Source organism: Camellia sinensis, chromosome 5, assembly GCF_055761805.1.
Source record: "Camellia sinensis isolate YWXY chromosome 5, ASM5576180v1, whole genome shotgun sequence".
In the NCBI taxonomy this organism is placed as follows: Eukaryota; Viridiplantae; Streptophyta; class Magnoliopsida; order Ericales; family Theaceae; genus Camellia; species Camellia sinensis.
Window position 1 is genome coordinate 94,248,669 of NC_138965.1, and position 26,241 is coordinate 94,274,909.

General features: G+C 39.5%; 3 protein-coding genes across 3 annotated transcripts; all 3 read right to left on the reverse strand.

Annotated features, from left to right (window-relative positions):
- Positions 1 to 5,591: 5,591 nt before the first annotated feature.
- LOC145790736 (uncharacterized) lies at positions 5,592 to 7,013 on the reverse strand. Its single transcript, XM_082869308.1, has one exon. It carries the CDS (start codon positions 6,391 to 6,393, stop codon positions 5,611 to 5,613), a length of 783 nt encoding a protein of 260 aa, XP_082725434.1. The 5' UTR covers positions 6,394 to 7,013; the 3' UTR covers positions 5,592 to 5,610.
- A 617-nt stretch (positions 7,014 to 7,630) lies between these two features.
- Positions 7,631 to 8,125, reverse strand: LOC145791541 (uncharacterized). Its single transcript, XM_082871897.1, has one exon. The coding sequence runs from the start codon at positions 8,123 to 8,125 to the stop codon at positions 7,631 to 7,633; it is 495 nt and encodes a 164-aa protein (XP_082728023.1).
- A 1,445-nt stretch (positions 8,126 to 9,570) lies between these two features.
- On the reverse strand, positions 9,571 to 24,977 carry LOC114277606 (uncharacterized). Its single transcript, XM_082869309.1, has 8 exons — positions 24,676 to 24,977; positions 24,497 to 24,584; positions 24,235 to 24,398; positions 18,808 to 18,979; positions 10,574 to 10,820; positions 10,223 to 10,490; positions 10,020 to 10,124; positions 9,571 to 9,888 (listed from the first exon to the last, which is right to left on the reverse strand). Exons 1-5 carry the CDS (start codon positions 24,879 to 24,881, stop codon positions 10,809 to 10,811), a joined length of 642 nt encoding a protein of 213 aa, XP_082725435.1. The 5' UTR covers positions 24,882 to 24,977; the 3' UTR covers positions 9,571 to 9,888; positions 10,020 to 10,124; positions 10,223 to 10,490; positions 10,574 to 10,808.
- Between the last annotated feature and the right edge of the window lie 1,264 nt (positions 24,978 to 26,241).

Sequence of the window (26,241 nt, forward strand, 5' to 3'; positions counted from 1 at the left end):
TGTGAATTCAATCCTAAGGCTGAGTTCATCCTGAAGCTCTCTCTCTCTCTCTCTCTCTCATCATTCTATCTCATCAAATCGAATTTTTCAATACCAAATGTTATAATACGAACCTATATCCTATAATAACATGCATGCAAACAAGTGTCAACACTGCCACCAAAAATCTGAAATTTTTTTTTTTTTTTTGTATTTGTATTAATTTAGAACTAACTTATACACTAATATTAGGTAGACTCTGGATAAAAATAATTTATTCATTTATTTTTTTTTTCTAAGAATAATTAAATACGGGTTCTAACCCCCCCCCCCCTCCTCCAAAAAAAAAAAAAAAAATAGTCCTCAAAATTAATTCGTACCATTAGATTTGTAAAGTTAAGGGTAATTGGCACGTATCATATCTTCTCGTTCCCACGTTGACGACTCCATCCCACGATGTCTCCAGAGAACTCAAACCAATGGTATAGTTTTACCTCGTAATTTCTTCTCCCGACAATCTAAAATTTTGACAGGCTTTTCTTCCAATGTCACATCTTCATCAAGATTAATTTCCCCCCAATTGATGATATAAGAAGGGTGCGGCTCGTATTTCCGCAGCATAAAGATGTAGAAAATATTATGTACCCTAACCAGTTTAGGTGGTAGAGCCAAACGGTACGTCACCTCTCCTACGTTGTCCAAAATTTCAAAAGGCCCAATGAAGCGAGGCGACAGCTTTCCCTTCTTTCCGAAACAAACAACTCCTCGACGAGGTTGTATTTTTAGAAACACGTGATCTCCAACTTGAAATGCAAATGGTCTTCTCCTTTGATCTGCATAACTTTCTTGCCTACTCTGAGCGGTCTCAAGTGTTTGTCTAATTAATTTCACCTTCTCGGTAGTTTCTTGAACTAACTCTAACCCTAAAAGAGGTGCTTCTCCGACTTCCGTCCAACAAATTGGTGATCGACAAGGCTGTCTGTACAGAGCCTCATACGGTGCCATACCAATACTTGCTTGAAAACTATTATTGTAAGAGAATTCAACTAGTGGTAAGTGTCTCTCCCAACTACCCTTGAAATCCATCACACAAGCTCGAAGTATGTCTTCTAAAGTCTGAATTGTTTTTTTTTGATTGACCGTCAGTTTGAGGGCGAAAAGTCGTACTAAAACACAACTCTGTACCCGTAGCTTTTTGCAAACTATGCCAAAATTGTGACGTAAAACGAGGATCACGATCTGACACTATCGAGACTGGTACTCCGTGCAACCTAATGATTTCTCGAATAAATAATCAACTTAATTATTCGAGTGTGTCTGCTGGTCCTACTGGTAGGAAATGTGTTGTCTTAATTAACCAATCAACCACAACCAAAATGGCATCATGAAGGCGACCGGGATAGTCCCATTACAAAATCCATTATTATGTGTTCCCATTTCCATTCAGGTATTGGTAAAGGTTGGAGTTTCCCTGCCTGCTTCTGATGTTCTGCCTTCACTTACTGACAAGTTAAGCACTTAGATACGAATTGAGCAACGTCCTTCATTCCACTCCACCAATACTCTCGCATGAGATCCTAGTACATCTTGTTTTCTCCCGGATGAACCGCAAAAATTGAATGGTGAAATTCTTTTAGTACTTCTCTCAATTTTGGCACAAAAATTCTACCTAAATATCTTAAAATACTGTCTTGGTAAAGCATCCAATCCGGTGAAGACTCTTCTGACACTAATCGTGCCTTAATGAAGTCGGTCTCCTGATCAAATCTTTGAGCTTCCAGCACTTTGGTAAGAAGTTAAGGCGTTGTAACTATAGCAAACAACCTAACCTTTCCATTTTGAGTCTCTGTTTGTAATCTAAACTCATTCACAATACTTACCATTTCCTATTCTTTAATTGATATGTTGGCCACGATCTCTCGTCTTTCGACTTAGTGCATCTGTTAAAACATTAGCCTTTCGAGGATGATAAGACAAAGTGAATTGATAATCTTCAAGGCACTTCATCCAGCGTCTCTGTCTCATGTTCAAATCTCTCTGTGTAAACAAGTATTTCGAGCTTTTGTGGTCAGTAAATTTCTCGAACTTTTCGCCATAAAGGTAATGTCGCCAAGTCTTAAGCACATAAACCACAACCACCAATTTCAAATCGTGGGTAGGGTAATTTTTCTCATGATTCTTCAGTTGTCTTGACCCATAAGCCACTACCTTCCCGCTTTGCATTAACACACTACCAAACCCTTCTTTAGAGGCATCACAATAAACTGTGTACCCAATGTCACGTTCGGGTATGATTAGTATAGGAGCGCTTGTTAGTCTCTTCTCGAGTTCTTGAAATGATTGTTCGCAAGTTTCGTTCCATTCAAACTTTACCCATTTTTGTGTCACAAGTATCATTCCATTCAAACTTTACCCCTTTTTGTGTTAGGCGTGTCATCGGCTTTGGCTAATTTGGAGAAATCTTGAATGAATCTCCTATAATAACCTGCTAATCCCAAGAAACTACGAACCTTAAATGTATTCTTAGGTTGTTTCCATTCCATTACTGCTTCTAGTTTAGCAAGATCCATTGATATTCCTGATTCAGACACAACATGACCTAAGAATTTTACTTCCTTCAACCAAAATTCACATTTGCTAGCTTTAGCATACAATTGGTTCTCCCTTAAAATTTGCAAAGCGGCTCTCAAATGCTGCTCGTGATCTTCCTCCGATCGTGAGTATATCAAAATATCGTCAATGAATACTACCACAAATTGGTCCAAATAAGGTGTAAAAATTTTGTTCATCAAACTCATGAATACCCCTGGCGCATTTGTCAAACCAAATGGCATAGTGGCAATAACGGGTTCGAAAAGCAGTCTTAGGTATATCTTCTTCTTTGACACGAAATTAGTAATATCCAGACCTAAGGTCAATTTTGAAAAAACATTTTGAACCTGTTAATTAGTGAAACAAGTCATCAATTCTTGGTAATGGATATCGATTTTTAATAGTGACTCGATTTAGTTGTCGGTAACCAATGCATAATCTCAAGGTTCCATCCTTCTTCTTTGCGAATAATGCTGGCGCTCCCATGGGGACGTACTTGGTCTGGTGAACTTTTTATCTGACAATTCTTTCAATGGCTCCTTCAGTTCCCGAAGTTCATCTGGCGCCATACAATGCGCTGCCACATAAAGTGGTGAAGTTCCAGGTTGGGGCTCGATCGTAAAATCTATGTCCCATTTTGGGGGTAGTCCCGGTAATTTGTCAGGGAAAACGTCAGTGTACTCACACACCACATGGGGTAATCCTGGATCTTTTCAATTTTCATATTCCAAAATTAAGCTTGCCAACCAACCAGTTAGTTGATCATGCCTCCACGATTTGCGACACCTTGGAGTTAAAGAATCTTGTCTATCTCCTTTAAATTGAATTCCCGTGCCATTCAGGGAGGATGTTGTCACCGTTTCACAATAACAGTCGATAATAGCTCGATGAACCGATAACCAGTCCATTCTTAGAATAACGTCAAAATCAGACATTTTGTAGAAATTTAATGTATAAAGAGAAATGATTGTATTATTGATTGATATAATGTTATATTGATATCTATTACAATGATTCATGACTCCTATATATAGAAGAGGGTGAGTGTGTAGTAGGTAAGGAGTAGGTGAAGTGGAGGTGGTAGTGGTATAGTGGGTTAGGTTTAGTGGAGTAGGTGAGGTGGTAGTGGTGTAGTGGGTTAGGTTTAGTGGAGTAGGTTTAAGTGGGTGAAGTAGGTGGAGAGTAGGTGGATTTTAACAGCCCCCGCAAACTCAAGGGGGATAGGAACTAACCAACTTGAGTTTGGAGAGAGTAACAAAACAAGAAAATACATAAAAATAAAAGAGGATAAGAGACACTGTATGGTCGTGTCAGACCATTGGTGAAGACACTGGATGGTGGTGTCATAACGTTGTAGAGGACACTGTATGGGGGTGTCATAACGTTGTAGAGGACACTGTATGGTGGTGTCATAACGGTGTAGAGGACACTGGATGGCGGTGTCAGACCGATGTAGAAGACAGTTTATGGGGTCATGTCGGACCGTTGTAGCAGACAATGTTCTGACAGTTGTTGTGACAGTTTACGGAGTCTTGCTGGACCCTTGTAGAAACTAACCGGAATCAATGTCGGGACAGTTTACAGAGTCTTGTCGGACCCATGAAGGAGCTAACCGGAATCAATGTCGGGACAGTTTACAGAGTCTTGTCGGACCCTTGTAGAAACTAACCGGAATCAATGTCGGGACAGTTTACAGAGTCTTGTCGGACCCATGAAGGAGCTAACCGGAATCAATGTCGGGACAGTTTACAGAGTCTTGTCGGACCCCAAAAAAAGTCGCACCCTCAAAAGGTGTGCCCAATCTTTCAAAAAGGCGTGCCATCAAAAGGCGTGCCCAATCCATAAAAAGGCGTGCCAGATATGATGGCGAGGCACGTGAGTGCCTTGGCTGGCACGCCCGTTTGTCGTCTGGCGTCAAGTGGCGCGCGATACGCGTGGCTGCCTCGGCTATTTAACCAAGGTTGATGCTGAGGCTGAGGCAGACAAAAAACTTCTGAAAATCCTCTGAAAAAACTCTTCCTTTGCTGAGAGAAACTCTGTAATACTCTGTAACCAACCCGTCTCTGAAACACTCAGCAACATGGCCTCTTCTTCCCGTCCAGCTACCCAGAACATGGCCTCCTCTTCCCGGGGTCTGCTCACGCTCTTTCCAGAACTGAACGAGTCCACAAGAGAAATAACTGGTGCGGTGGCCAGTGAACCTCAACCAAACACCTCTGGTTTTGCTCCGTTGAACTTTCCGATGCGGTCGGTGGAGCAAAAAATGGCGGTGCAAACTAATATTGAGGCCAATCAGTATACTCTGAAGTCATGTGTGGAAACCATGACTGCGGTCACAAACTTGTCGCACCGGCTGCAGAGCAGGACAAATGAGGTGCAACAGTTAAACTCCCAGCTGGCTCTGCTCCAACGCATGTATAAGGATGCGCGAGCAGAGATAAGTGTGCTAAAGACAGAAAACAAGGAGCTGAAGCGGAAGGCCACCGTGATGTTCCGATTTGGAGGTCTACCATATGCTGTAGTGGAGGAGCAGGGAGGAGGAAACTTGCTTGGTGGTCTAGTAAGCACGGAGGCAACACCGTCAAGGGCCGTCCAGGACGGAGGCAAGAAGAAAAGACAGGCGACAGAGTAGAGAAGAAAAATCCCGCCTGTGTATGTGGTTGTTTGGGTTTTTTTTTTTTTTTTTTATGAAAAATGGTGATCGGGGTGAGGCCCGACATGAATAAAATAAGGGAAGGTTTGGTGTGCAATTCTGCCTTTGTTTGTTTTTTTTTTTTTTTTTTTTTTTGGTTGAAATAATAAGAATAATAATAATATATAAAATAAAGTGTTGTGCCACGTCTTGGGCAGATCAAATACTTTGGAAAAGAAGTTGAAAGAAAAGTTGAAAATATGAGAGGAGAATGGGACAAGCCCATGTGAGTGTGAGTGAAAGTGGGGTTTAAAGAAAGTGAGGTAGTGGGTTGATTAAAAAAAAGGATTGTGGGTTTGAAAGTGGAAAGATGAGAGAGAGAGAGAGAGAGAGTGAATTTGTTTGCTTTAACAAGATGACAAACTTGGGCACAAGTCTTCCACTGTGAGAATAAACCCATAAGTTCTCTTAAACATCTCCCGAAGACCACCATATTGTTTAACAGAAATGCCACATAGAACTAACACGTAGAATGCCCACATGGATGCCCACAAGAAGAAACACACAACTGGTTTCCAAGAGAAACAAATTAGTTGCACTGGTTGATTTTTCAGTTCCTTCTGTTGACCTGTCAGTTCACAGGAATTCCTTTGCAGTAACAATTTCCTTGGGGGAGCATCTGGACCATAACCTAATAAAAGAATCACCAGTACAATCAGAATAGCAGGATAAAGGGACAAATGTGTTGCTATGACCCATCCAAAAGCTGCCAATGGAATTTGTCGTGTACAAGCTCCATAAAGTGACAGTATGATGACCAAATTTTCAATTGGAGAAGTAGACAAACCCACACAACTGACTATGGTAAAAGGATTCCATAAGTACACCAGAGCAGCCATATCCCCAGATGAAAGAATCTCTGAATTTTCCAACAGTCCAACAAGGCCTAGTGATTTCAATCTTTGAGAATATGCTTTTTGAAGATTCAGGCCAGTTGAACGAATAAGCATTGCAGTGACAAAATCTGCATAGGGAGACATCGAGGACTGTTTCAACCAGTAACCTTCAGCCAGGCGGCGGAGGGAGGTGAGAGGAGTGGAGACTTTGGGACGAGAGGACATGTTTTGTGTTCTTACATCTGAACACATACACGGCACCGAGACAGTTAGAACAGGTCGGCGGCAGCACATGTAGCTCGCATGAGCAGTGAATGAGAAGGATGATGGACGGACCAACGACGTATTGGGTAGGCGTCGTGGTCAGCAGTCAGACGCAGCAATATTGCAGGTGCTGGACACGAAGCATGCAAACCATGCGAGTTGGGATGGTCGGCGACGGTGCCTGGAGTTGCAGTAAGGCAATCTGTATCTGCAGTAGGCCGAAATGAAACACTGGTTGCGAGAAGAGTTGGCGTCAATTCGAGCTAGCAATGGTTTGAGTTGCTGCAGTGGTTGGAGGTTTTGGTAGGTTTTAATTGGTTGAGGTCTGGCGGGCGGTTAAGGCAAAGTTGCCGCCCGCCAGAAGGCGAAGAGCACCAAGAGCTTAACCTTGCTCTGATACCATGTAGAAATTTAATGTATAAAGAGAAATGATTGTATTATTGATTGATATAATGTTATATTGATATCTATTACAATGATTCATGATTCCTATATATAGAAGAGGGTGAGTGTGTAGTAGGTAAGGAGTAGGTGAAGTGGAGGTGGTAGTGGTGTAGTGGGTTAGGTTTAGTGGAGTAGGTGAGGTGGTAGTGGTGTAGTGGGTTAGGTTTAGTGGAGTAGGTTTAAGTGGGTGAAGTAGGTGGAGAGTAGGTGGATTTTAACACATTTCCATAACCCTTAGATCACAGATCAAATATGAGCCGGAGATTTTTAGTTCACAAGATTTACATACTAGATTTACTCGGGTTTGACCACCTAAGGGTGAAGCAACACTCACAGCTATCTCTAACGTTTCAAGCTCCAAACCCAAACTTCATACACATGAAGTGGATATAAAAGAATGCGATGCTCCAGAGTCAAACAATACTTTAACCCAAGAATTCATGACAATTAACATACCTTGAATTACTGATGGGTTACCAACATCTTCTGCTTCTTGAAGAGCCTACATTCTTCATGTTGCTTGTTGGTTAGTCCCTCCTGTTTTCTTTCCATCTCCAGCTCCTTGTGGTTGTTTTCTTGGTCGGCCCGCATTCCTAGAGGCTTGTGGCTGCCCCTTGTTGGTCTAAGTAGTTTGAGTGGGTTTAGAACCTTGTCCTGACTGGCATTTGTTGTATTGTTATGCCCTTTGTTGATCCATAAAATATTCCCCACTTTGAGGACACTCACTCCGACGATGCCCCTATTGACCACATCTAAAACACTTTCCCTTCCACTCATTAACAGAGTTTCCTCCTTGTTGGTTTCCCCGATTCTACCTTTGTTGCTACTGCAACCCTCCAACATAAGGTGCTGGTGCAGGATGGTTTCTGCTGTTTCGAACTGGACCTCCTTCTCGTGATTGGTTATTGTTCCTTGATCGCTGATTTCGAATGTGTTCGGAATCCGCTAATTCTCGTTCCACAATTAAAGCTTGATCCACCATTTGAGCATAGGTGGAAAGTTGCATTGCGATCAATCTTCCTCTAATATCTGCGTCCAAACCCCATTCGAATCGTCTAACCTTATCATCTTCATTTGCTATTATTGCAGAAGCATACCTTGAGAGAGCCTCAAAACGGTTTGCATATTGAGTCACTGCCATTTTTCCTTGTTTCAGTTGGAGGAACTCTTGAACCATTTCTTGTCTTAATGAATTAGGAAAATATTTTTCCATGAATAGGTCTTCAAATTGCCTACAAGTCAATGTCTCTACTTGTCGGATACTCCTAATCATTTCCCACCAATGATCTGCTTCCCCTTCCATTTGAAACACCGCCATGGTCACCCTATCTTGCTCATTTCGAATGTCAGTGTCTAGTAACTTCTTAATTTGTCTTAACTAGGCTTTAGCTTCATAGGGGTTAGATCCACGAAGGAATTTGTGAGGATGTAATTTTTCAAACTTTGCTATCATTTTAGATTTGCTTTGATCTTGATTTCGCGGTGGTACATTGCCTACCCTATCGGCAATTGCGCATATAATCCGAGCGACATCGCCATCAAACACTCTATCACCATTATCGTTATTATTTCTTGTTCGCCCAACCATTCTGCATGATGGAATTGTTGGTAATTTGTGACTAATGTATTTATTTATTTATTATCATCATGATTACTATTATTATTATGATTATCATTATTATTATTATTATTTTATATATATACACATTTATATGCAAAGACAATAAGTAAAGAGTTCATAAAAGAAAACTTCATTCATTAGATGGGACAAGTTACAAAACAGCAAAATACAAATTAAAAAAATAAAATAAAAATAAAATACTACAGGCTTAATATAAGACAAAAGATAGCCCCTACTAATCAAGGTTAATGCGAATACTAGTTAGAGTTACCTACACCAACTACTTTAAACTAGGAAATTTTTTACATTGCAAGCTTACAAAACAATTAGTTAGCCTAGTTTGTAACTCCTTTGAGACCTCTAATCAAACAGCCATGGATAGTCCCTCCTCACAAGGACTTCTTACTCCCCCGTGGCTTGGAAAAGCCCCATGAATCGTCACAACACCCTCACAAAAACAACAGTTTCATGCACAAAATGTCCCAATACCTGTGCCGGTTCCTCCCGATAGATTCTCCAATCCTTGAAATCCACCGATCCATCTGTCTTCACAATTCGGTTTGGGTCGAGCATGGCATACTGAAAGCATCAACTATCAAAAAGGCTGCCCATTCTATCGGTAAAGTCGTCCGAGAAAGGGCCTAACTGATACAACCAGGGATTTTCTTGCCTTAAAATCTGGACAGGTCCGATGTAAGGCTACGAACAGCTTGATTCTTAGGCAACCATGTTGTGAATTTGTTAGACAGGAAGCTATTATTGAAGCAAAATTTGGGAAGGAAACAAGTGAAATTGGTTAGTTATAAGCTAAGATTGAAATTGGTTGATTAAGTGGCTGAATCTAGATCACTAACTGAAGCAGAGGGAGGTAGAAGAAGGGAGGTTAGATCTGCATAACAGTCTTATTACATTTAGCCATCCAACTATGTACCTAAATCCGAATGAAATCAACCTATGAAACCAAACAAATCATTATTAGACCATCATATGAATGGAAACCAACATGACATTCATAGATCAACCTTCAAAATCAGATCTATGAGCTGATAAATTGAAGCAAATCCCAAAAATATTCACAAACCATCAAAAGCAATAGTACTATTTGAAACACTCATATATGTAATAAAATTTACAGTACTTACTCATCAAAAGAGTCGTATCCACTATGATTGCCCTGCATTTGTCTCATAAAGTGTTCGAACTGCTCAAAGCATCCTTCATATGATTGAATTATCCCTTTCAATAATGCTACCTCTTCTTTAAGGCCCTTAACCTCTTCATCACGTACTTGTGACCGAGCTCTAGAATTGAATGCGGAAGACGGCTTTGGACCAACCCCGAAACCTTTCAAATACCCTGACCGCTTCCCAAGGAATTGAATGCGGAAGGCTGCTTTGCTCTTGTGTCAGCGGGGTTGCTCCAAGCTGTGAAGCTTCCTCACAAAGTTGGTCCATCTTTTCCTATTAGTGTTAAAATAAATAAATAAATAAAAATAAAAAAAAGATCAGCAGTTATCCTATTTTACAAATACACCAACTAGTTAAGCATTATATAGGAATATGAATAACAAATATAATGAAGGTATACTTACATATAACACCCCACAAACTGGTTCAATCCAATCATTTTTTTTGTTACTCTAATGTGAGGTCTTGTAAAAATCTACGATGTGAGGCTCCTTCCCTTTTTCAATTCCCTGCATGAAATGCATAAAATGCAAGCTTAGTAATATTATTAATAAATAAATAAATAAAGCAGCATTAACTAATAGTTTTAAAACAAAAAATATGTTACCTCAATTGAGATTGCTGCTGAAAATGACCTTGAACCCATGGTGTGATTATAGGGTAACTTTTTCCTGTTGGCTATATTTCTGGTTGACCGTTTCTTCTTGGCTCACCCTAACAAATGGCTTACTATAAGGATCTGTACCTTCTTTCACCAACTCTTTGTAATGTTGATTCATATGATATCGCCAACCTTTGAACAAATGTGTGGACTTTGTGTCAATAATTTCTTGTGGAAGTGGGCTCTCATCATATCCTTCAATTTCAAACTTATCCTATCCCAATTAAACACAAAATGAAAATTAAACATCATATATATTAACTACTTCAATCTCAACAACTATAAAAATTAAATTACCCGCAAGGATTGTACGATAGCTACTTGAATAGCTGGTGGAACGTCCTCCCAATTTTCTGTTCCTTGCAATGTGGCTTGAAATCGAATTTGTGCCCCCAATTCATTAGCCGCCTTAGTGGCATTAAGCCCCACAAATGTTCTCCGCTCAATAGAACTCCAACAAAAAGCTTCTTACCACCATGTTGGGTGATAAGTCTACTAGTGTTCTTACCCCTCGTTGGACCTCGTACTCGCTTCACTGATGAACCTATATTATAAACACAAAATGAAACACTATTATTTCTTTCAATCCATATGTTATAAACAATGTAATGTCCACACTCTACAAGAATAAGGACAATTAAAGAGTTGTTTATAGGCTGCTGCTATAGGTTGCTGCTGTATATACACTTAGATGGTTTATATAGGCTGTTTATAAGCTGCTGCTATATAGGAAAATTGATAGTACTGCTACAAGTTTGTGGTTAGATTGATTGAAACCTTCATGAACAAAGTCCAGGATTCTTTTAAAACAATTTGTCAACAACACCATGAGTGTCCTGTTCATGGGCTTACATCTCTGGTTTTGAATTTGATCCTGCCATTTTCTATGTCCAATCTGAAAGGCTTGTTAGAGTGATTCATGACTACTTTTTTCCTTCATGATTGAATGCTTCAAATTTTATTGTTTTTGTTATACTCTCTCTTTCAGAATATGCTACAATCTGCCTTACTGTTTACTCTTCTTCTGTTTTAGATGGATATGCTTCAATGCTTGTGTTGCCTTTTAATAATGTCCTTGCTATGATCAACATGCTGCTAAATTATTGATGTCATATTCATAAATTATTAGAGCACCAGATGAGGATACCAAGTCGTTCAAAAATACAAAACAAAACAGACCCTATATGCTGCTGCTGCACATCTGGCAGCTTCTCCCTTCTTTCATAAACAGTTAATTACTAATTAAGACTGCTGCTCTTGCTAATTTAACAAATAGCAATTAAAATAATATCCTACCAACTCTCAATATAAACTCTTTTAAGCATATAGCATACTATAGTGATCAAATACATGATAAACAAATAAAAAGATTTTTTCAATAAAAAATGTGATTAAATGAATTGACTTTTTTTTTTTTTTTTTTTTATCATCTTGATGGGGAAGGGGGTTGGTTAAGGGATTGGATTGTCTCTGATTAAGTTAATTGAACCGTTCAGTCCATCTCATTGTGGGTTAATTTTTAGCCCATCTTAATCATCTGAACTCATTTAGGCTTCAATTCTATGCATAGGATACTGGTATTTTCCATCAATAACATCCAATTAAAAGAAAATTATGCCTAGGGTTAAAAATAATCACTGCCTCATAACTAGCAAATGGCATATATCTAGCAAATCCCACAAATATTTGGAAAATGAAACGATGAATGCTACACCTATTCTTTAAGTGTCGCTTGCTACATATTGAGAGAGTTGTTGTAGTTTTTTTCTTCTTTTTTTTGCCCTTTTTTGTTGGTGGGGGGTTGGAGTTCAAATATAAGCAGCCAGCTCACAAGATTTATACTCTTGGTCACATCGAGCATCATATTAAAACACAATTTAAGATCTTTGGACCTAACTTCTGCAGATTCATTGGAAGTATACCCAGTCACAAAATATAGCATACAAACTTGAGTTTATTTGTTAGCTGCAATTACACAAACTTACTGCAACAAATGCAATCAACTGACATCCAAGATCCCCATCAAGTGTCAAAGAATTCATAAATTACTTCAGAAAACAAGGTAGAGACAACATGGTTGTTAATCTTCTTTAAAGCTCTAGGCTCCAAGTAGGGAGACCTTTGGATCACAGACAACTTACAAAAACCTTCTTTTTATCCCAACAAGAAAAAAATCTATTCAAAACACTCTGGTCTCACATTCATATATAATGCAAGACCATGATAACAAACAAACTCTTTTTGTTGCACACCATATGCTTCCTGGAACATCAATGCCCAACATTATTAATTTATTAGATCATAACTCACACACAGCACCCTTTCTGCATTAAAAGGTTATTTTTACACAGAAAAATTCTTATTTATTAGGAACGGGTCTTATATAAACCCATGAGGTTTTATTAAGTCCACAGCCATAGGCACTGTAACTGTGTATCTAATGTACTTCCACTTTGGAATATCTCTTATTCCATTGCTCTCCTATATTAGTTTTTTTTTTAATCAGCCCTATTATTATGTTACCAACAACGAACCATATTTATGACCTAAATGGAATTGTAAGGGATTCTTAATTGTCATGTATGGAAATTCCATTGGTATGACAGATACAGATCATCATATTTAGTATGTAACTCCAAATAGGTTATTAGATGTGGAAAGGGATGTCTACTCAACTTTAACAGCCAACCATTAGTATAAACTTCTTTGCTGAGTGACTTGTTTAAGGAGATTATGTTGTTAGTGTGAGTGAGCACTAACATAGGTTGGCAATTTCATGACTGATATGTGCAACCTTAGGTATAACCGAAGCCACTTCCATGAGAAGAGCATATTGAATTACCTACAAGTATAGAAAAGGGTTGAAATTTATTGATAAAAATTTAGGTTGTCCTATGAAGTATGGGACATTCATATTAAATTTGTCGGATTAATTATTGTTATCAAGATTTACATTGTTTAGTTTGTCTGAAAATTCTGTTGAGTTTCTCTAAGGGCAGTTCTATTGCTGGGGTAGAATAAAAACTTTTTTGATGCATTGAGTGATTGTGCTCTGCCCTAGCAGCAACCACTATTGCTGTGGCAACGGGGCTGCCCTTCTCTTATTGTTGGAGTTTAGGGTTTAAGGAAATGTTGGTAGGTCAAAATTTGGGAAGGTGGGTTTCAGATGCTGACTTAGGTGGGAAGAGGAAAGTTAGGTCACATGAATCATGAAAGAGAGACACAAACAATTGTATGTTGCCCTTAGTACTTAAATATCATTCTGTCATGAAAGAGAGACACAAACAATTGTATGAATCATGAAAGAGAGTCCAAACTCCACAAGTTATGTAGTAACTACTCAACATTAATTACAATTTCAGGAGCAAGAATCAAATTGTTGTATACAAAGGTTGAAACTGCTGGAAATTTGTGTTAATGCATATAATAAGATAGTGGCATGTATATAATATGATAGTGGTGTTGGTGGTAGATAGTGGCATGTATAGAATATGATAGTGGTGTTGGTAATAGATAGTGGCATGTATAGAATGTGATAGTGGTGTTGGTGGTAGATAGTGGCATGTATATAATATGATAGTGGTAGATAGTGGTAATATATAATATGTAAGTGGCATATAATGGGTTATAATGATGTTTGTAATATCTCCTATATAAGGAGTGTCATTTGGTCTTGTAAAATAAGAAGTTTTGAATATAACAGAAATATATTCCTTCTTCCTCATATTTTCGGAGTTCTTCTTCCTCATATTTTCTAAGTTGGTATCAGAGCAACAAAAAACACAGCAGCCCTAAAACCGTCATAGCAATGTCGGAAGTCACGTCCGAAACCACTTCAACCCCTGCCGCTGCCATTCCGGTGAAAATGTCCAACTCTCACTCTGTCCAAATCACCACCATCCGCCTAAATGGTGATAATTTTCTCCGCTGGTCACAATCTGTCCGGATGTATATCCGTGGGCAAGGAAAGATCGGTTACATCACTGGTGACAAGAAGGCTCCTGCTGTTAATGATCCGCTGTTCGACAGTTGGGACGCTGAAAACTCCATGGTTATGACATGGTTGGTCAATTCCATGGAGGAGAATATAAGCTCTAATTACATGTGCTATCCTACTGCACAAGAATTGTGGGATAATGTTAGTCAGATGTATTCTGACCTAGGAAATCAATCTCAAGTTTTCGAATTAACTTTGAAATTGGGAGAGATTCGTCAAGGAGATGATTCTGTCACCAAATATTTCAATTCGTTGAAAAGGTTGTGGCAGGATCTTGACATCTTCAACACATACGAATGGAAATCGGTTGACGACTGCAACCACCACAAGAAAACTGTGGAAGACAGCCGTATTTACAAGTTTCTTGCCGGCCTCAACATTGAGTTCGATGAAGTGCGAGGAAGAATTATTGGCAGACCTCCTCTCCCATCCATTGGCGAAGTATTTGCCGAAGTCAGAAGGGAAGAGAGCCGAAGGAGCGTCATGCTTAAGAAAAAAGGTACTGGTGAATCAATTGAAATTTCTGCTTTAATTAGCGATGTTGCGGCCAACAAGGCTGCAAATTACCAGCGCAGGTTTGATGATAAGCCACGGGTCTGGTGTGATTTTTGCAACAAGCCTCGCCATACACGCGAAACGTGTTGGAAGATCCATGGCAAACCTGTCAACTGGAAAAGCAGCAAACAAGGAGAGAAGAATCGTGGCTTTCCTATCGCTAATGAAGCCGATTCAGGTCCCTTCAACAAAGAGCAGATTGATCAACTCTTAAAGCTGATAAAATCCAACTCCTCATCCGGTACTCCTAGTGTTTTGTTGGCACAAACAGGTAGAAATCCTAAAGCCTTCTCTTGCCTAAACTTCTCTCCGTGGATCATAGATTCCGGTGCCTCCGATCACATGACTAGTTTTTCCCATTTATTTAGCACCTATTTCCCTTGTTCTGGTCATGACAAAATCAGAATAGCCGATGGTAGTTTTTCACCTATTGCAGGAAAAGGATTTATTAAACTAACTGAGAAAATTAATCTCAATGCTATTCTTCACGTCCCCAACTTAGCCTGTAACCTTTTGTCTGTCAGTAAACTATCTAAGGATTCTAATTGTCGTGTTACATTTTTTGAATCCCATTGTGAATTTCAGGACCAAAACTCGGGGATGATGATTGGGCGTGCTAGGATGCTTGAAGGTCTTTACTACTTTGATGAAGTACCTGTTAGTAATAAAAAAGCTCAGAGCTTTAATAGTACTAGTTCAATCTCTGTTCGAGAAAAAATAATGCTATGGCACTATAGGCTAGGACATCCTAGTTTTCTTTATCTGAAACATTTATTTCCAGAATTATTTAAAGGGATTGATTGTTCTTCTTTTCATTGTGAAAGTTGCATTTTTGCAAAATTTCATCGCTCTACTTATTTGCCAAAACCTTACCAGGCTTCCAAACCTTTTTATTTGATTCATAGTGATGTTTGGGGCCCTTCTAAAATCACTACTCTTTCTGGTAAAAGATGGTTTGTTACATTTATTGATGACCATACCCGCTTATGTTGGATTTATTTGATGAATAAAAAATCTGACGTGAAAAATTTATTCACAAATTTTTACAATATGATTGAAAACCAATTTCAAACAAAAATTGGTATTTTACATTCTGATAATGGAACAGAATATTTCAATGAGCAGTTGGGTGAGTTTTTGGAAAAAAAGGGGATTTTTCATCAATCTACATGTCGGGATACCCCTCAACAAAATGACATTGCAGAACGAAAAAATAAACATCTACTTGAAGTAGCACGTGCTATAATGTTTTACATGCATGTTCCTAAATATTTATGGGGTGAAGCAATTTTAACAGCCTCTTATTTGATAAACAGGATGCCTACAAAGGTGTTAACATACAAAACACCTTTCGATTGTCTCAAAACTTTTTTTCCTGACACGAGGTTGTTTTCTGATTTACCCGCCAAAGTTTTTGGATGTACTGCCTATGTTCATGTTCCCAGTCAATTTCGTTCAAAACTTGACCCCCGTGCTATAAAATGTGTTTTTTTGGGTTATTCCTCAAACAAAAAGGGGTATAAGTGTTTCGATCCTCAAACCAAGAAATTTCATGTGAGTATGGATGTGTCATTTGTGGAAACAAAATCCTATTTCCCCAACACTTCTCTTCAGGGGGAGACAAGTGGAGTAGAAGATCGTTTTTGGGATATTTCTATCCCGCTCCCCAATGTCATTTATCCTACACAAAAATCACATCCGTCTGATAATGATCACTTAGGAGAACCAAGTTCTATGGTGCCTAGTCAAGAAGATTCTTGTTTAGGGAGAGAAGTACTACAAAATGATCTAAATCCTGAGCTTCAGGTTTATACTAGGAAGCGATTTCATCTGAGGAATAATGACCCGAATGTCCATCCTAATGACCCGAATGTCCACCCGAGTTCTGGCATCGAAATTTTAGGTAATCCTATTCCTTCTATTTCCGACCTTGATGTTCCTATAGCAATTAGGAAAGGTGTCCGAAATTGCATTAAACATCCTATTGCAAATTACCTCTCCTATCAAAGACTGTCTAAAAACCATAGAGCTTTCACATCTAGGATTTCACACTTGTTTGTTCCAAGGAATATACAGGAAGCATTGGATGATCCGAATTGGAAATTAGCAGTCATGGAGGAGATGAATGCTTTAAGGAGAAGTGGTACTTGGGAGATAGTTGATCTACCCAAAGACAAGAAAACAGTTGGGTGTAAATGGGTGTTTACGATAAAATGTAACGCAGATGGAAGCGTTGAGAGATACAAGGCGAGACTGGTGGCTAAAGGCTTCACTCAAACTTATGGGATCGACTATCAGGAGACGTTTGCTCCTGTTGCTAAAATAAATTCCATCAGAGTACTGTTATCTCTTGCAGTAAATTCAGATTGGCCTCTACATCAACTTGACATTAAAAATGCATTTCTCAATGGTGATCTTGAAGAGGAGGTGTTCATGAGCCTACCGCCGGGATTTGAGCAGAGACTTGGAAGCGACAGAGTATGCAGATTGAACAAGTCATTATACGGACTCAAACAATCACCAAGAGCGTGGTTTGAACGCTTTGGGAAGGCAGTTATCAGTTGTGGCTTCTCGCAGAGTCAAGCAGATCACACAATATTTTATAAACATTCAAAAAATAGTAAAATTGCAATTTTGATTGTTTATGTTGATGACATCATTTTAACTGGTAATGATGAAGCAGAGTTAGCAGCCCTCAAAGAGAAACTCGCAAAAGAATTTCACATTAAGGATCTGGGAGCCCTCAAGTATTTCCTCGGAATGGAATTTGCAAGATCCAAGGAAGGTATATTCGTTAATCAGAGAAAATATGTTCTTGATCTCCTTGGAGAAACAGGTATGCTTGGTTGTAAGACGGTGGAGACTCCGATCGAGCCTAACTTGAAGTTACAAGCTGCTAGGGCTGAAGAAGTCAAAGAGAGGGAACAATATCAGCGACTTGTTGGGAAATTGATTTACTTGTCTCATACGCGGCCTGATATTGCCTTTGCAGTCAGCATGGTAAGTCAGTTCATGCACTCACCAGGGGCAGAGCACTTTGAGGCCGTTTATAAGATCTTAAGATATTTGAAAGGAACTCCAGGGAGAGGCTTACTGTTCAAGAAACATGGACATCTTCAAGTTGAAGTATACACAGATGCAGACTGGGCAGGAAGTGTTACAGACAGGAGATCAACATCCGGATACTGCTCCTTTGTAGGTGGGAACCTAGTTACATGGCGGAGTAAAAAACAGAATGTGGTAGCTAGAAGTAGTGCAAAAGCAGAGTTCAGAGCTGTTGCCCATGGAATTTGTGAAGTAATGTGGATTAAAAGAATTCTTGAAGAATTAAAGCTTTCTCACCTGACACCTATGAAGGTCTATTGTGACAACAAAGCAGCTATATCTATAGCTCATAATCCAGTTCTACATGGTCGCACAAAACATATAGAAGTGGATAAACATTTCATCAAGGAGAAAATCAATGCTGGCATAATCTGTATGACCTACCTTCCAACAGGTGAACAATTAGCTGATGTGCTAACGAAGGGACTACACAAGAAGCAATTTGATAAGCTGACTAGCAAGCTGGCTATGGAAGATATCTTCAAACCAGCTTGAGGGGGAGTGCTGGAAATTTGTGTTAATGCATATAATAAGATAGTGGCATGTATATAATATGATAGTGGTGTTGGTGGTAGATAGTGGCATGTATAGAATATGATAGTGGTGTTGGTGATAGATAGTGGCATGTATAGAATATGATAGTGGTGTTGGTGGTAGATAGTGGCATGTATATAATATGATAGTGGTAGATAGTGGTAATATATAATATGTAAGTGGCATATAATGGGTTATAATGATGTTTGTAATATCTCCTATATAAGGAGTGTCATTTGGTCTTGTAAAATAAGAAGTTTTGAATATAACAGAAATATATTCCTTCTTCCTCATATTTTCGGAGTTCTTCTTCCTCATATTTTCTAAGTGAAACACTTACCAATATCAGCTGTTTGCAAAGATGGAGATGCATCCACAGGGGATAGATCTGCAGATACATCCACAGGAGATGGATCTGTTGACATGTGAGCCGGGACCTCAATCGGGGTTGCCTCTGACACTGAAGTCGTCGACCTCCTCTTATTGGCTTGCCCAGGTGGCAAATGTGTAGTCTTTGTATGTAACAAATGAATTGTAAGCAATGCATTAATAAAGATTTAAAATGCATGACAATTCATGAAATTATAAGATAACCTAATAGTCTAATATTAGAACTACATTACAAGTAATGAAATTATCAACAAAAAAATTCATTACAATTTCAATCATAACTAAACATGACTTCATTAACAAAGGCATGCCATTACAATCAAGGACATTACAATGAAAATGACTTCATAATGTAAAAAAGAAAGGATATTACAATCAAGGCTCTATATCATGATCTATATCCAAGTTACTATGACTATGAAATTCATCTTCATCATCACTAGGATCATTTGAATGTTGATCATTATCATCACAGATAAAATCATCTTTGTTTGAACCCTCTACATATACACCTCTACCAGATTGCAGAACCACTTGACTTGAAATAATATCAGGTGCAATATCAGTCCTATGTAAAATGTTGCTAATGGAGTGTGCAATGGTGATTTGGACAATTTCAGTAGTCTTGTCCTGCTGGAACACATCATTCGTAATAGGCAATTCATTATCATTGGGATCTATATCCTCAAGCTCCGGCACATTCCATATTCCTCGACGTTGAAATCGCTCTACAACTTTCCAATGTTCACCTAATTTGGTATCATTGACATAAAAAAACTTGTTGCGCTTGACTTGGCAAGACAAATGGGTCATTTTGATACCAACAGCTTCTTATATCAATGGTTGTCAAATATGTTTCAATGCGAAATGTTCAGTTGCTACCGGTGTTAAACCATTCGCATTGAAACAACACAACTTGATGCCCAAACATGTATGTCATTTCCCAAACTTTAGTCAACTGACCATAGAAATCGATTGACATACCGTGATGATCCCCTAGAACAAGCTGTGAGAATATATTCGTATATATTAGGCATGTTTGTGATGATTGTATTTCCTTTTTTGGTCCCATTCTTGTATTTCCTTTTTTGGTTAGTCGTTAGGGTTATATAAACTAGTCTTGATGTAATTGATATACAAGTTGAATATACAAATCATTCATAAATACTTACATGGTATCAGAGCTTGGTTTGAAACCCTAGCTTTCTGATTCGAAACCCTAGCCATAGTGGGTTTGCTTCTCCTGGTTCATCTTTGTATTCGAAACCCTCTGCCTCTCGGTCTCTGTTCAATCGTGACCCCATCTGCTGCGTCTCTCTCTCTGGTTCGACTCTGGTCGATCGATTTCTGCCTCTGCACTTCGCGAGCCCTAGCACTGTCGTCGTCTTGTCTCCCTCGATGTTTGCCAACCACAGTATCTCTCCCTCTCAGTTGCTTCGCCATTGATTCGAATTAATTCGCGTTGGTATCTCTAATCATTGGTTATCTATATTGATAACAAGTGCTCTGCTTATTACTCTTTTACCTCAAGGTTCTCTAGAAATTATAATCTAATCCCAAAGTTTCTTAGTTCTTTAGTTTCATCATGTCGGAGGATAAAATTCAAGCTATCAACTACAGGCTCACTGGTGCCAACTATGGTTATTGGTCCACCATTATAAAGAATTTCTTATGGGTCGAAAAAAATGGGGTCATGTGTCTGGGTCTATACCGCGTCCTTCGGATCCAAAACAGGACAATTTTCTGGTTGCTTGTACATATGGGATTGTGACAATATCCAAATTCTGACTTGGTTTCATAATTCTGTGGAAGATCGCATTGGAATGATGTTCTCCAAATATCCTACTGCCAAAGAGGTGTGGGAGTACTTAATTGGCATCTATTAGCAGTCCAACTTCGCCAAACGATATGAGTTGGAGTCCACTATTCAGAATGCTCGTCAGCAGGATAAATCTATTCAAGATTTTTATGTTGAGATGACGGGTCTCTGAGATCAACTTGCTCTTATGGAACGTCCTCGTCTTATAGCCCTCGATGCTTATGTGCAGTTTAGGGCGGAGGGTCGTTTGGTGCAATTCTTAACGGCTCTCTCTCCTCAATACAAGGCTATCCGTGGTGGCATCCTTCACCGTTCTCCTCTCCCTTCTGTGGATGCTATTGTTCGTGAGCTTCTTTCCGAAGAAACCCGTCTCAAGATGGCCAGTCAGACCGTGTCTCCTTCAGTCTTCTTAGCACAGCCACCCCTATTGGTGACTCCATCTGCTACTCAGCCTCAGTCTTCTGCCAAGCCCAAAAAAAGGCCCTTAGCATCAGATAAGTGTGCTTTCTGCCATCAAAAGGGTTATTAGAAGTACAACTGTCCCAAGAAGAGCCGTCAGTCTACTCAGCCGTCTCAGCCACAATTTCGAGGTCCTGTTCCGAGTACTTTTCGCCCTCCTGCTACTTATACTGCATCTACTCCGACTTCTGATCCTGACTTAGCTTCCTTAAGTGCCCAGATTACCCAGCTTCAACATCTCTGGTCCACCTCTCAGTCATCTTCATCTGCCTCTGCTCTCACCTTTCTTCATTCAAGTTTGCTTGGGTCCTCTTCAGGTATTCCTTCCTCTGTCTGGCTTTTTGATTCTGGTGCCTCTCATCATATGACTCTTCACCTTTCTTTACTCCAAAACTGTATCCCCCCCTCCCGTTCCTATTACTATTAATACTGCTAATAGGTCTGGTATGTCTGTCCTATCTATTGGGTCTGTTTTACCCTTTACCTTATCTGCTGTTACTATTCCCTCTATTCTTTATGTTCCTCAACTGTCTGTTAGCTTGCTTTCTATCAGTCAGCTTGATACTTCTGGTTTTGATGTTATCTTTTCTTCTTATGTCTGTTGTGTACAGGATCAGGTGTCCAAGAAGCAGATTGGGACCGGCCGTAGAGTTGGAGATCTCTATGTGGTGGAAAGCCTACATCTTCCTCTATCTACCTCCCCCATTGCACTTTCATCTTTTCAGTTAGATTTTCAATCGAGTCAGTTTTATTTATGGCAGTCTCGTTTAGGTCATTTGTCTGTTGACCGCTTGCGGTCTTTAGCTCAGTCAGGATTGTTAAGTAAAGTTTCTCCTAGTCAAATTAATGAGTGTCGAGGATGTAAACTTGCTAAAATGACAGCTTTACCTTTTAATAACAGTACTTCTATTTCTGCTTCCCCTTTTTCTATTGTCCATACTGATGTCTGGGGCCCTTCTCCTGTTCTCACTAAGGGGGGTTCTGTGTACTATCTGTCCTTTGTTGATGATTGTACCCGCTATACCTGGGTTTATCTTATGGCTCATAAATCTGACTTCTACTAGATATATTGTACCATTCAGTCTATGATCACTACACAATTTGGGGTCACAATTATTCCTACTTCTCCGTCTACGTCACCTCTGGCTCCTTCTCGTTCGGCTGCTTCTTCCCCTCCGTTGTTGGTCTATTCTCGTCGCAAGGCTCCCCCACCACCAGTTGTCTCTACTCCTGTTGCTGCTCGTTCTGCTTCTGACGACTCTGATCCTGCTGCACACCGTTATCCTTCTCGTGACCGTCGTCCTCCAAACAGGTTGGGTTGGTCTAATACATGTTTTTCTTCTTCCTATCGTACTTTTTTGTCTACTATTCACTCTTTTTCAGAACCTCAGTCTTACAAGGAGGCCTGTCCGGATCCTCATTGGGTTCAAGCTATAGAGGATGAGTTGTCTGCTTTACAGAAAACTCGTACTTAGGAGTTGGTTCCTTTGCCTGCTGGTAAGAATCTGGTTGGTTGCAAATGGGTCTACAAAGTCAAGACTCATTCTGATAGTTCTCTTGAGCGCTACAAAGCTCATTTGGTTGCCAAAGGTTTCTCACAGGAGTATGGTATTGATTATGAGGAGACATTCACTCCTGTTGCCAAGATGACTACTATCCATACTTTAATCTCTGTCGCTGCTGTTCGTTCTTGGCCTCTTTGTCAGATGGATGTTAAGAATGCTTTTCTTAATGGCCATCTCACTGAGGAGGTTTACATGCATTCTCCCCCTGGCCTTCACCATTCCTCTGGAGAGGTTTGTCGCCTTCGGCGTGCTCTCTATAGTCTAAAGCAGTCTCCTCGTGCTTGGTATGATCGCTTTCAAGCTGCTGTTACCGAGCTTGGGTTTCATCCTTCTGCTTCCGACTCTGCTTTGTTTCTAAGCCATACCTCAGCTGGTTTTATTGCTCTCCTCCTCTATGTGGATGATATGATCATCACTAGCACTGACTCTTCTGCTATCTCTCAGGTCAAGCAACATCTCTTCTGCACCTTCGAAATGAAGGATCTGGGACTATTGTGGCATTTTCTTGGTATTGAAGTTGCTTCTTCTCCCAAGGGCAACTTTCTGTCTCAGGCCATATATGCCAATGAGGTTATTCACCGTGCCAGTCTTATTGACACTAAGATTTCTGATACCCCCATTGAGCTTAATGTGAAGCTTAACATTACTGATGGTGTCCCCCTGGATGATCCTAGTTTGTATCACGAGCTTGTGGGCTGCTTAGTCTATCTGACAATTACTCGCCCTGATCTTGCCTATGCTGTTCATGTGGTTAGCCAGTTCGTTTCTGCTTCCCGCTCTCCTCGTTGGGCTGTTTTGGTTTGGATTCTTCGCTATCTTCGCGGTACTATCTTCCAAGGCTGCTTGTTGTCTTCTACTTCTTCCTTGGATTTAGTGGCTTATGCTGATGCTGATTGGGCTGGTGATGTGACTGATTGTAAGTCCACTTCTGGTTTTTGTCTGTTTCTTGGTGATTCCTTGATTTCTTGGAAAAGCAAGAAACAAACTGTTGTTGCCCGTTCTACTGCCGAAGCTGAATACCGTGCTATGGCTCATGCTACTGCTGAGGTTGTCTGGCTTCATTGTCTCCTCTCTGACTTGGGCGTTCCTCCGTCCTCTCCGACCTCTCTCTACTGTGACAACCGAAGTGCTATTCAAATTGCCCACAGCACTGTTTTCCGTGAACGAATGAAGCACATTGAGATTGATTGTCACTTCGTCCGTCAGCACCTACAGTCTAGCTATATCTCGCTTCCTTTTGTCCCTTCGGCTCTCCAGCTTGCTGACTTCTTCACCAAGACTCACACCACTGCTCGTTTTCAGTTTCTTCTTGATAAACTCTCCGTGTTTTCAGCTAAAACACCTTGAGTTTGAGTGGGGGTGTGAGAATATATTCGTATATATTAGGCATGCTCGTGATGATTGTATTTCCTTTTTTTATCCCATTCTTGTCTTTCCTTTTTTGGTTAGTCGTTAGGGTTATGTAAACTAGTCTTGATGTAATTGATATACAAGTTGAATATACAAATCATTCAGAAATATTTACACAACCAACCTGCTATTTTGACTTTTGCGACAGTTGTCTCGCTCTTTCGTGTGGAATCGAATGCCATTACAAATACAACCCGAATAAATATTCACTATTGGACCAGGACCATTAGCTAATGACCACAACTCATTAATTGATTCCGATGATCCTTGAGCTCGTAATTGATTTACCTACATGAACATGTGACAAGGATGCATGATGTTAATATCAATCTAGGAACAGTGAATTATGTTTATGATGTTTATTACATATTATCTATACATCTTACCCGCTCTTTGAACCACCTAGGAAATTTTTCTTGTTGTCGTCTTGTAATGTCATGTACATTTGCATTCTGTAACTGATTCTTGTGTTCTCTACTTTAAAAAAAAAATGTGAATAATTAGTACTTGAGTGTGATCATAATGAAAAAGCATTTTGCATATACTTAACTAAATGAGAACATACTCTAAATATTCATCAATTTCAGGACTATTGTACAAGATAAACCAATGAGCCACTTTTCTTTCATTCTCAGACACATCAACTACCCTTTCAATTAGCCCAAAAGTACAAACTTTTTGTGAAAAAACTGAATGCCCTAAGCCAACATCACCACCATCTTCATTTCTTTCCTCTGTGTTAAATACGGTTTCAATCCCACCAAGATACATACAGCAAAAAGAAAGGCATTCTTTGACAATGTAAGCTTCTGCAATTGAACCTTCTAGGCAAGCTCGATTTGCTACATACCCTTTCAAAATCCCGAGTAATTTTCAACAAATAACAGGAAATTATTATATAAACCACATATATGGTACTATAATATTAAAAAATATAATTTCACAGTAAACGCATAAAAATACCATTCGATAGGGTACATCCATCGATATTGCACTGGCCCTTCAAGAATGGCTTCGTGAGGCATGTGAATAGCTAAGTGAACCATCACATCAAAGAATGCAGGTGGAAAAAAAATTTCTAACTTGCAAAGTATGAGTACTATGCTCCCTTGTAATTTCTCCAAATCATTCACCCTCACTGTTTTTGAACATAACTGTTGAAAGTAATTTCCCAACTCAAACAATGCAATAGAAATGTCCTTGTTAAGATACCCACGCATTCCAATAGGAAGAAATCATTGTATAAGGACATGGCAATCATGACTTTTCAAACCGGATAACTTGCCGCCCTTAGTGCTCACACACCTAGAGATGTTTGTTGCATATCCATCAGGATACCTAATCGATTTTAAGAACTAACAAAAACCTTGTCTTTCCTTTAGGGACAATGTGTACAATGCAATGGGCTTTTCAAAGGACCCATCCGCGCTCCTGTTTAAGTGCAAATCTTTCCTAATTTTCATATCCTCTAAATCCATACGTGCTTTTTCCGTGTCCTTGTTCTTTCCATCAATGCTCAACAAAGTCCCAATCAAATTATCGCATATGTTCTTCTCTATGTGCATGACATCGAGGTTATGTCGTAACGTGAGTGTCTTCCAATAATGCAATTCAAAAAATATGCTTTTCTTTGTCCAATTCAGGACGGTATTTTCATCCCTTTTTCTTTTTTGGTTGCTTGGATGCTTCCCAAATGGTTTAAATGTTCCTGAATCCAATTGATCTAATATTTGTTCCCTTGCCAACTCAAAAGGTCTTGCTCGATCATCTACCTTACCATTAAAGAGCTTACTTTTTCGCCAAGGATGGTCTTCAGGTAAGTATTGGCGAGCACCAGTGTATCCTATCTTCTTCTTCACCGTTGTGATGATGCATTCTCATTACAATTGGGACAAGCCAAACATCCTTTTGTACTCCACCCTGACAAGTTACCATATGCATGAAAGTCATTAATAATCCACATAACAGTTGCATGCATTCGAAAACTTGCCCCGGTTGAGGCATCATAAGTAACTACGCCATCTTCCCATAACTCCTCCAACTCGTCAATTAATGGCCTCAAGTAAACATCAATATCTCTCCCTGGTGCTTGCGGTCCAGGAATAAGCAATGACATCATGGAAGATGCTTG

Bases quoted from the DNA above. Each gene is read 5' to 3' on its own strand.
- LOC145791541 (XM_082871897.1), bottom strand. From the start codon at position 8,125: ATGGCGGTGTTTCAAATGGAAGGGGAAGCAGATCATTGGTGGGAAATG.
- LOC145790736 (XM_082869308.1), bottom strand. From the start codon at position 6,393: ATGTGCTGCCGCCGACCTGTTCTAACTGTCTCGGTGCCGTGTATGTGT.
- LOC114277606 (XM_082869309.1), bottom strand. From the start codon at position 24,881: ATGTATCTTGGTGGGATTGAAACCGTATTTAACACAGAGGAAAGAAAT. The intron at 24,399-24,496 runs GTAAGATGTATA...ATGTTCATGTAG, and splicing joins CTAGGTGGTTCAAAGAGCGG to GTAAATCAATTACGAGCTCA. The intron at 18,980-24,234 runs GTTGGTTGTGTA...TTACATACAAAG, and splicing joins CGCAAAAGTCAAAATAGCAG to ACTACACATTTGCCACCTGG.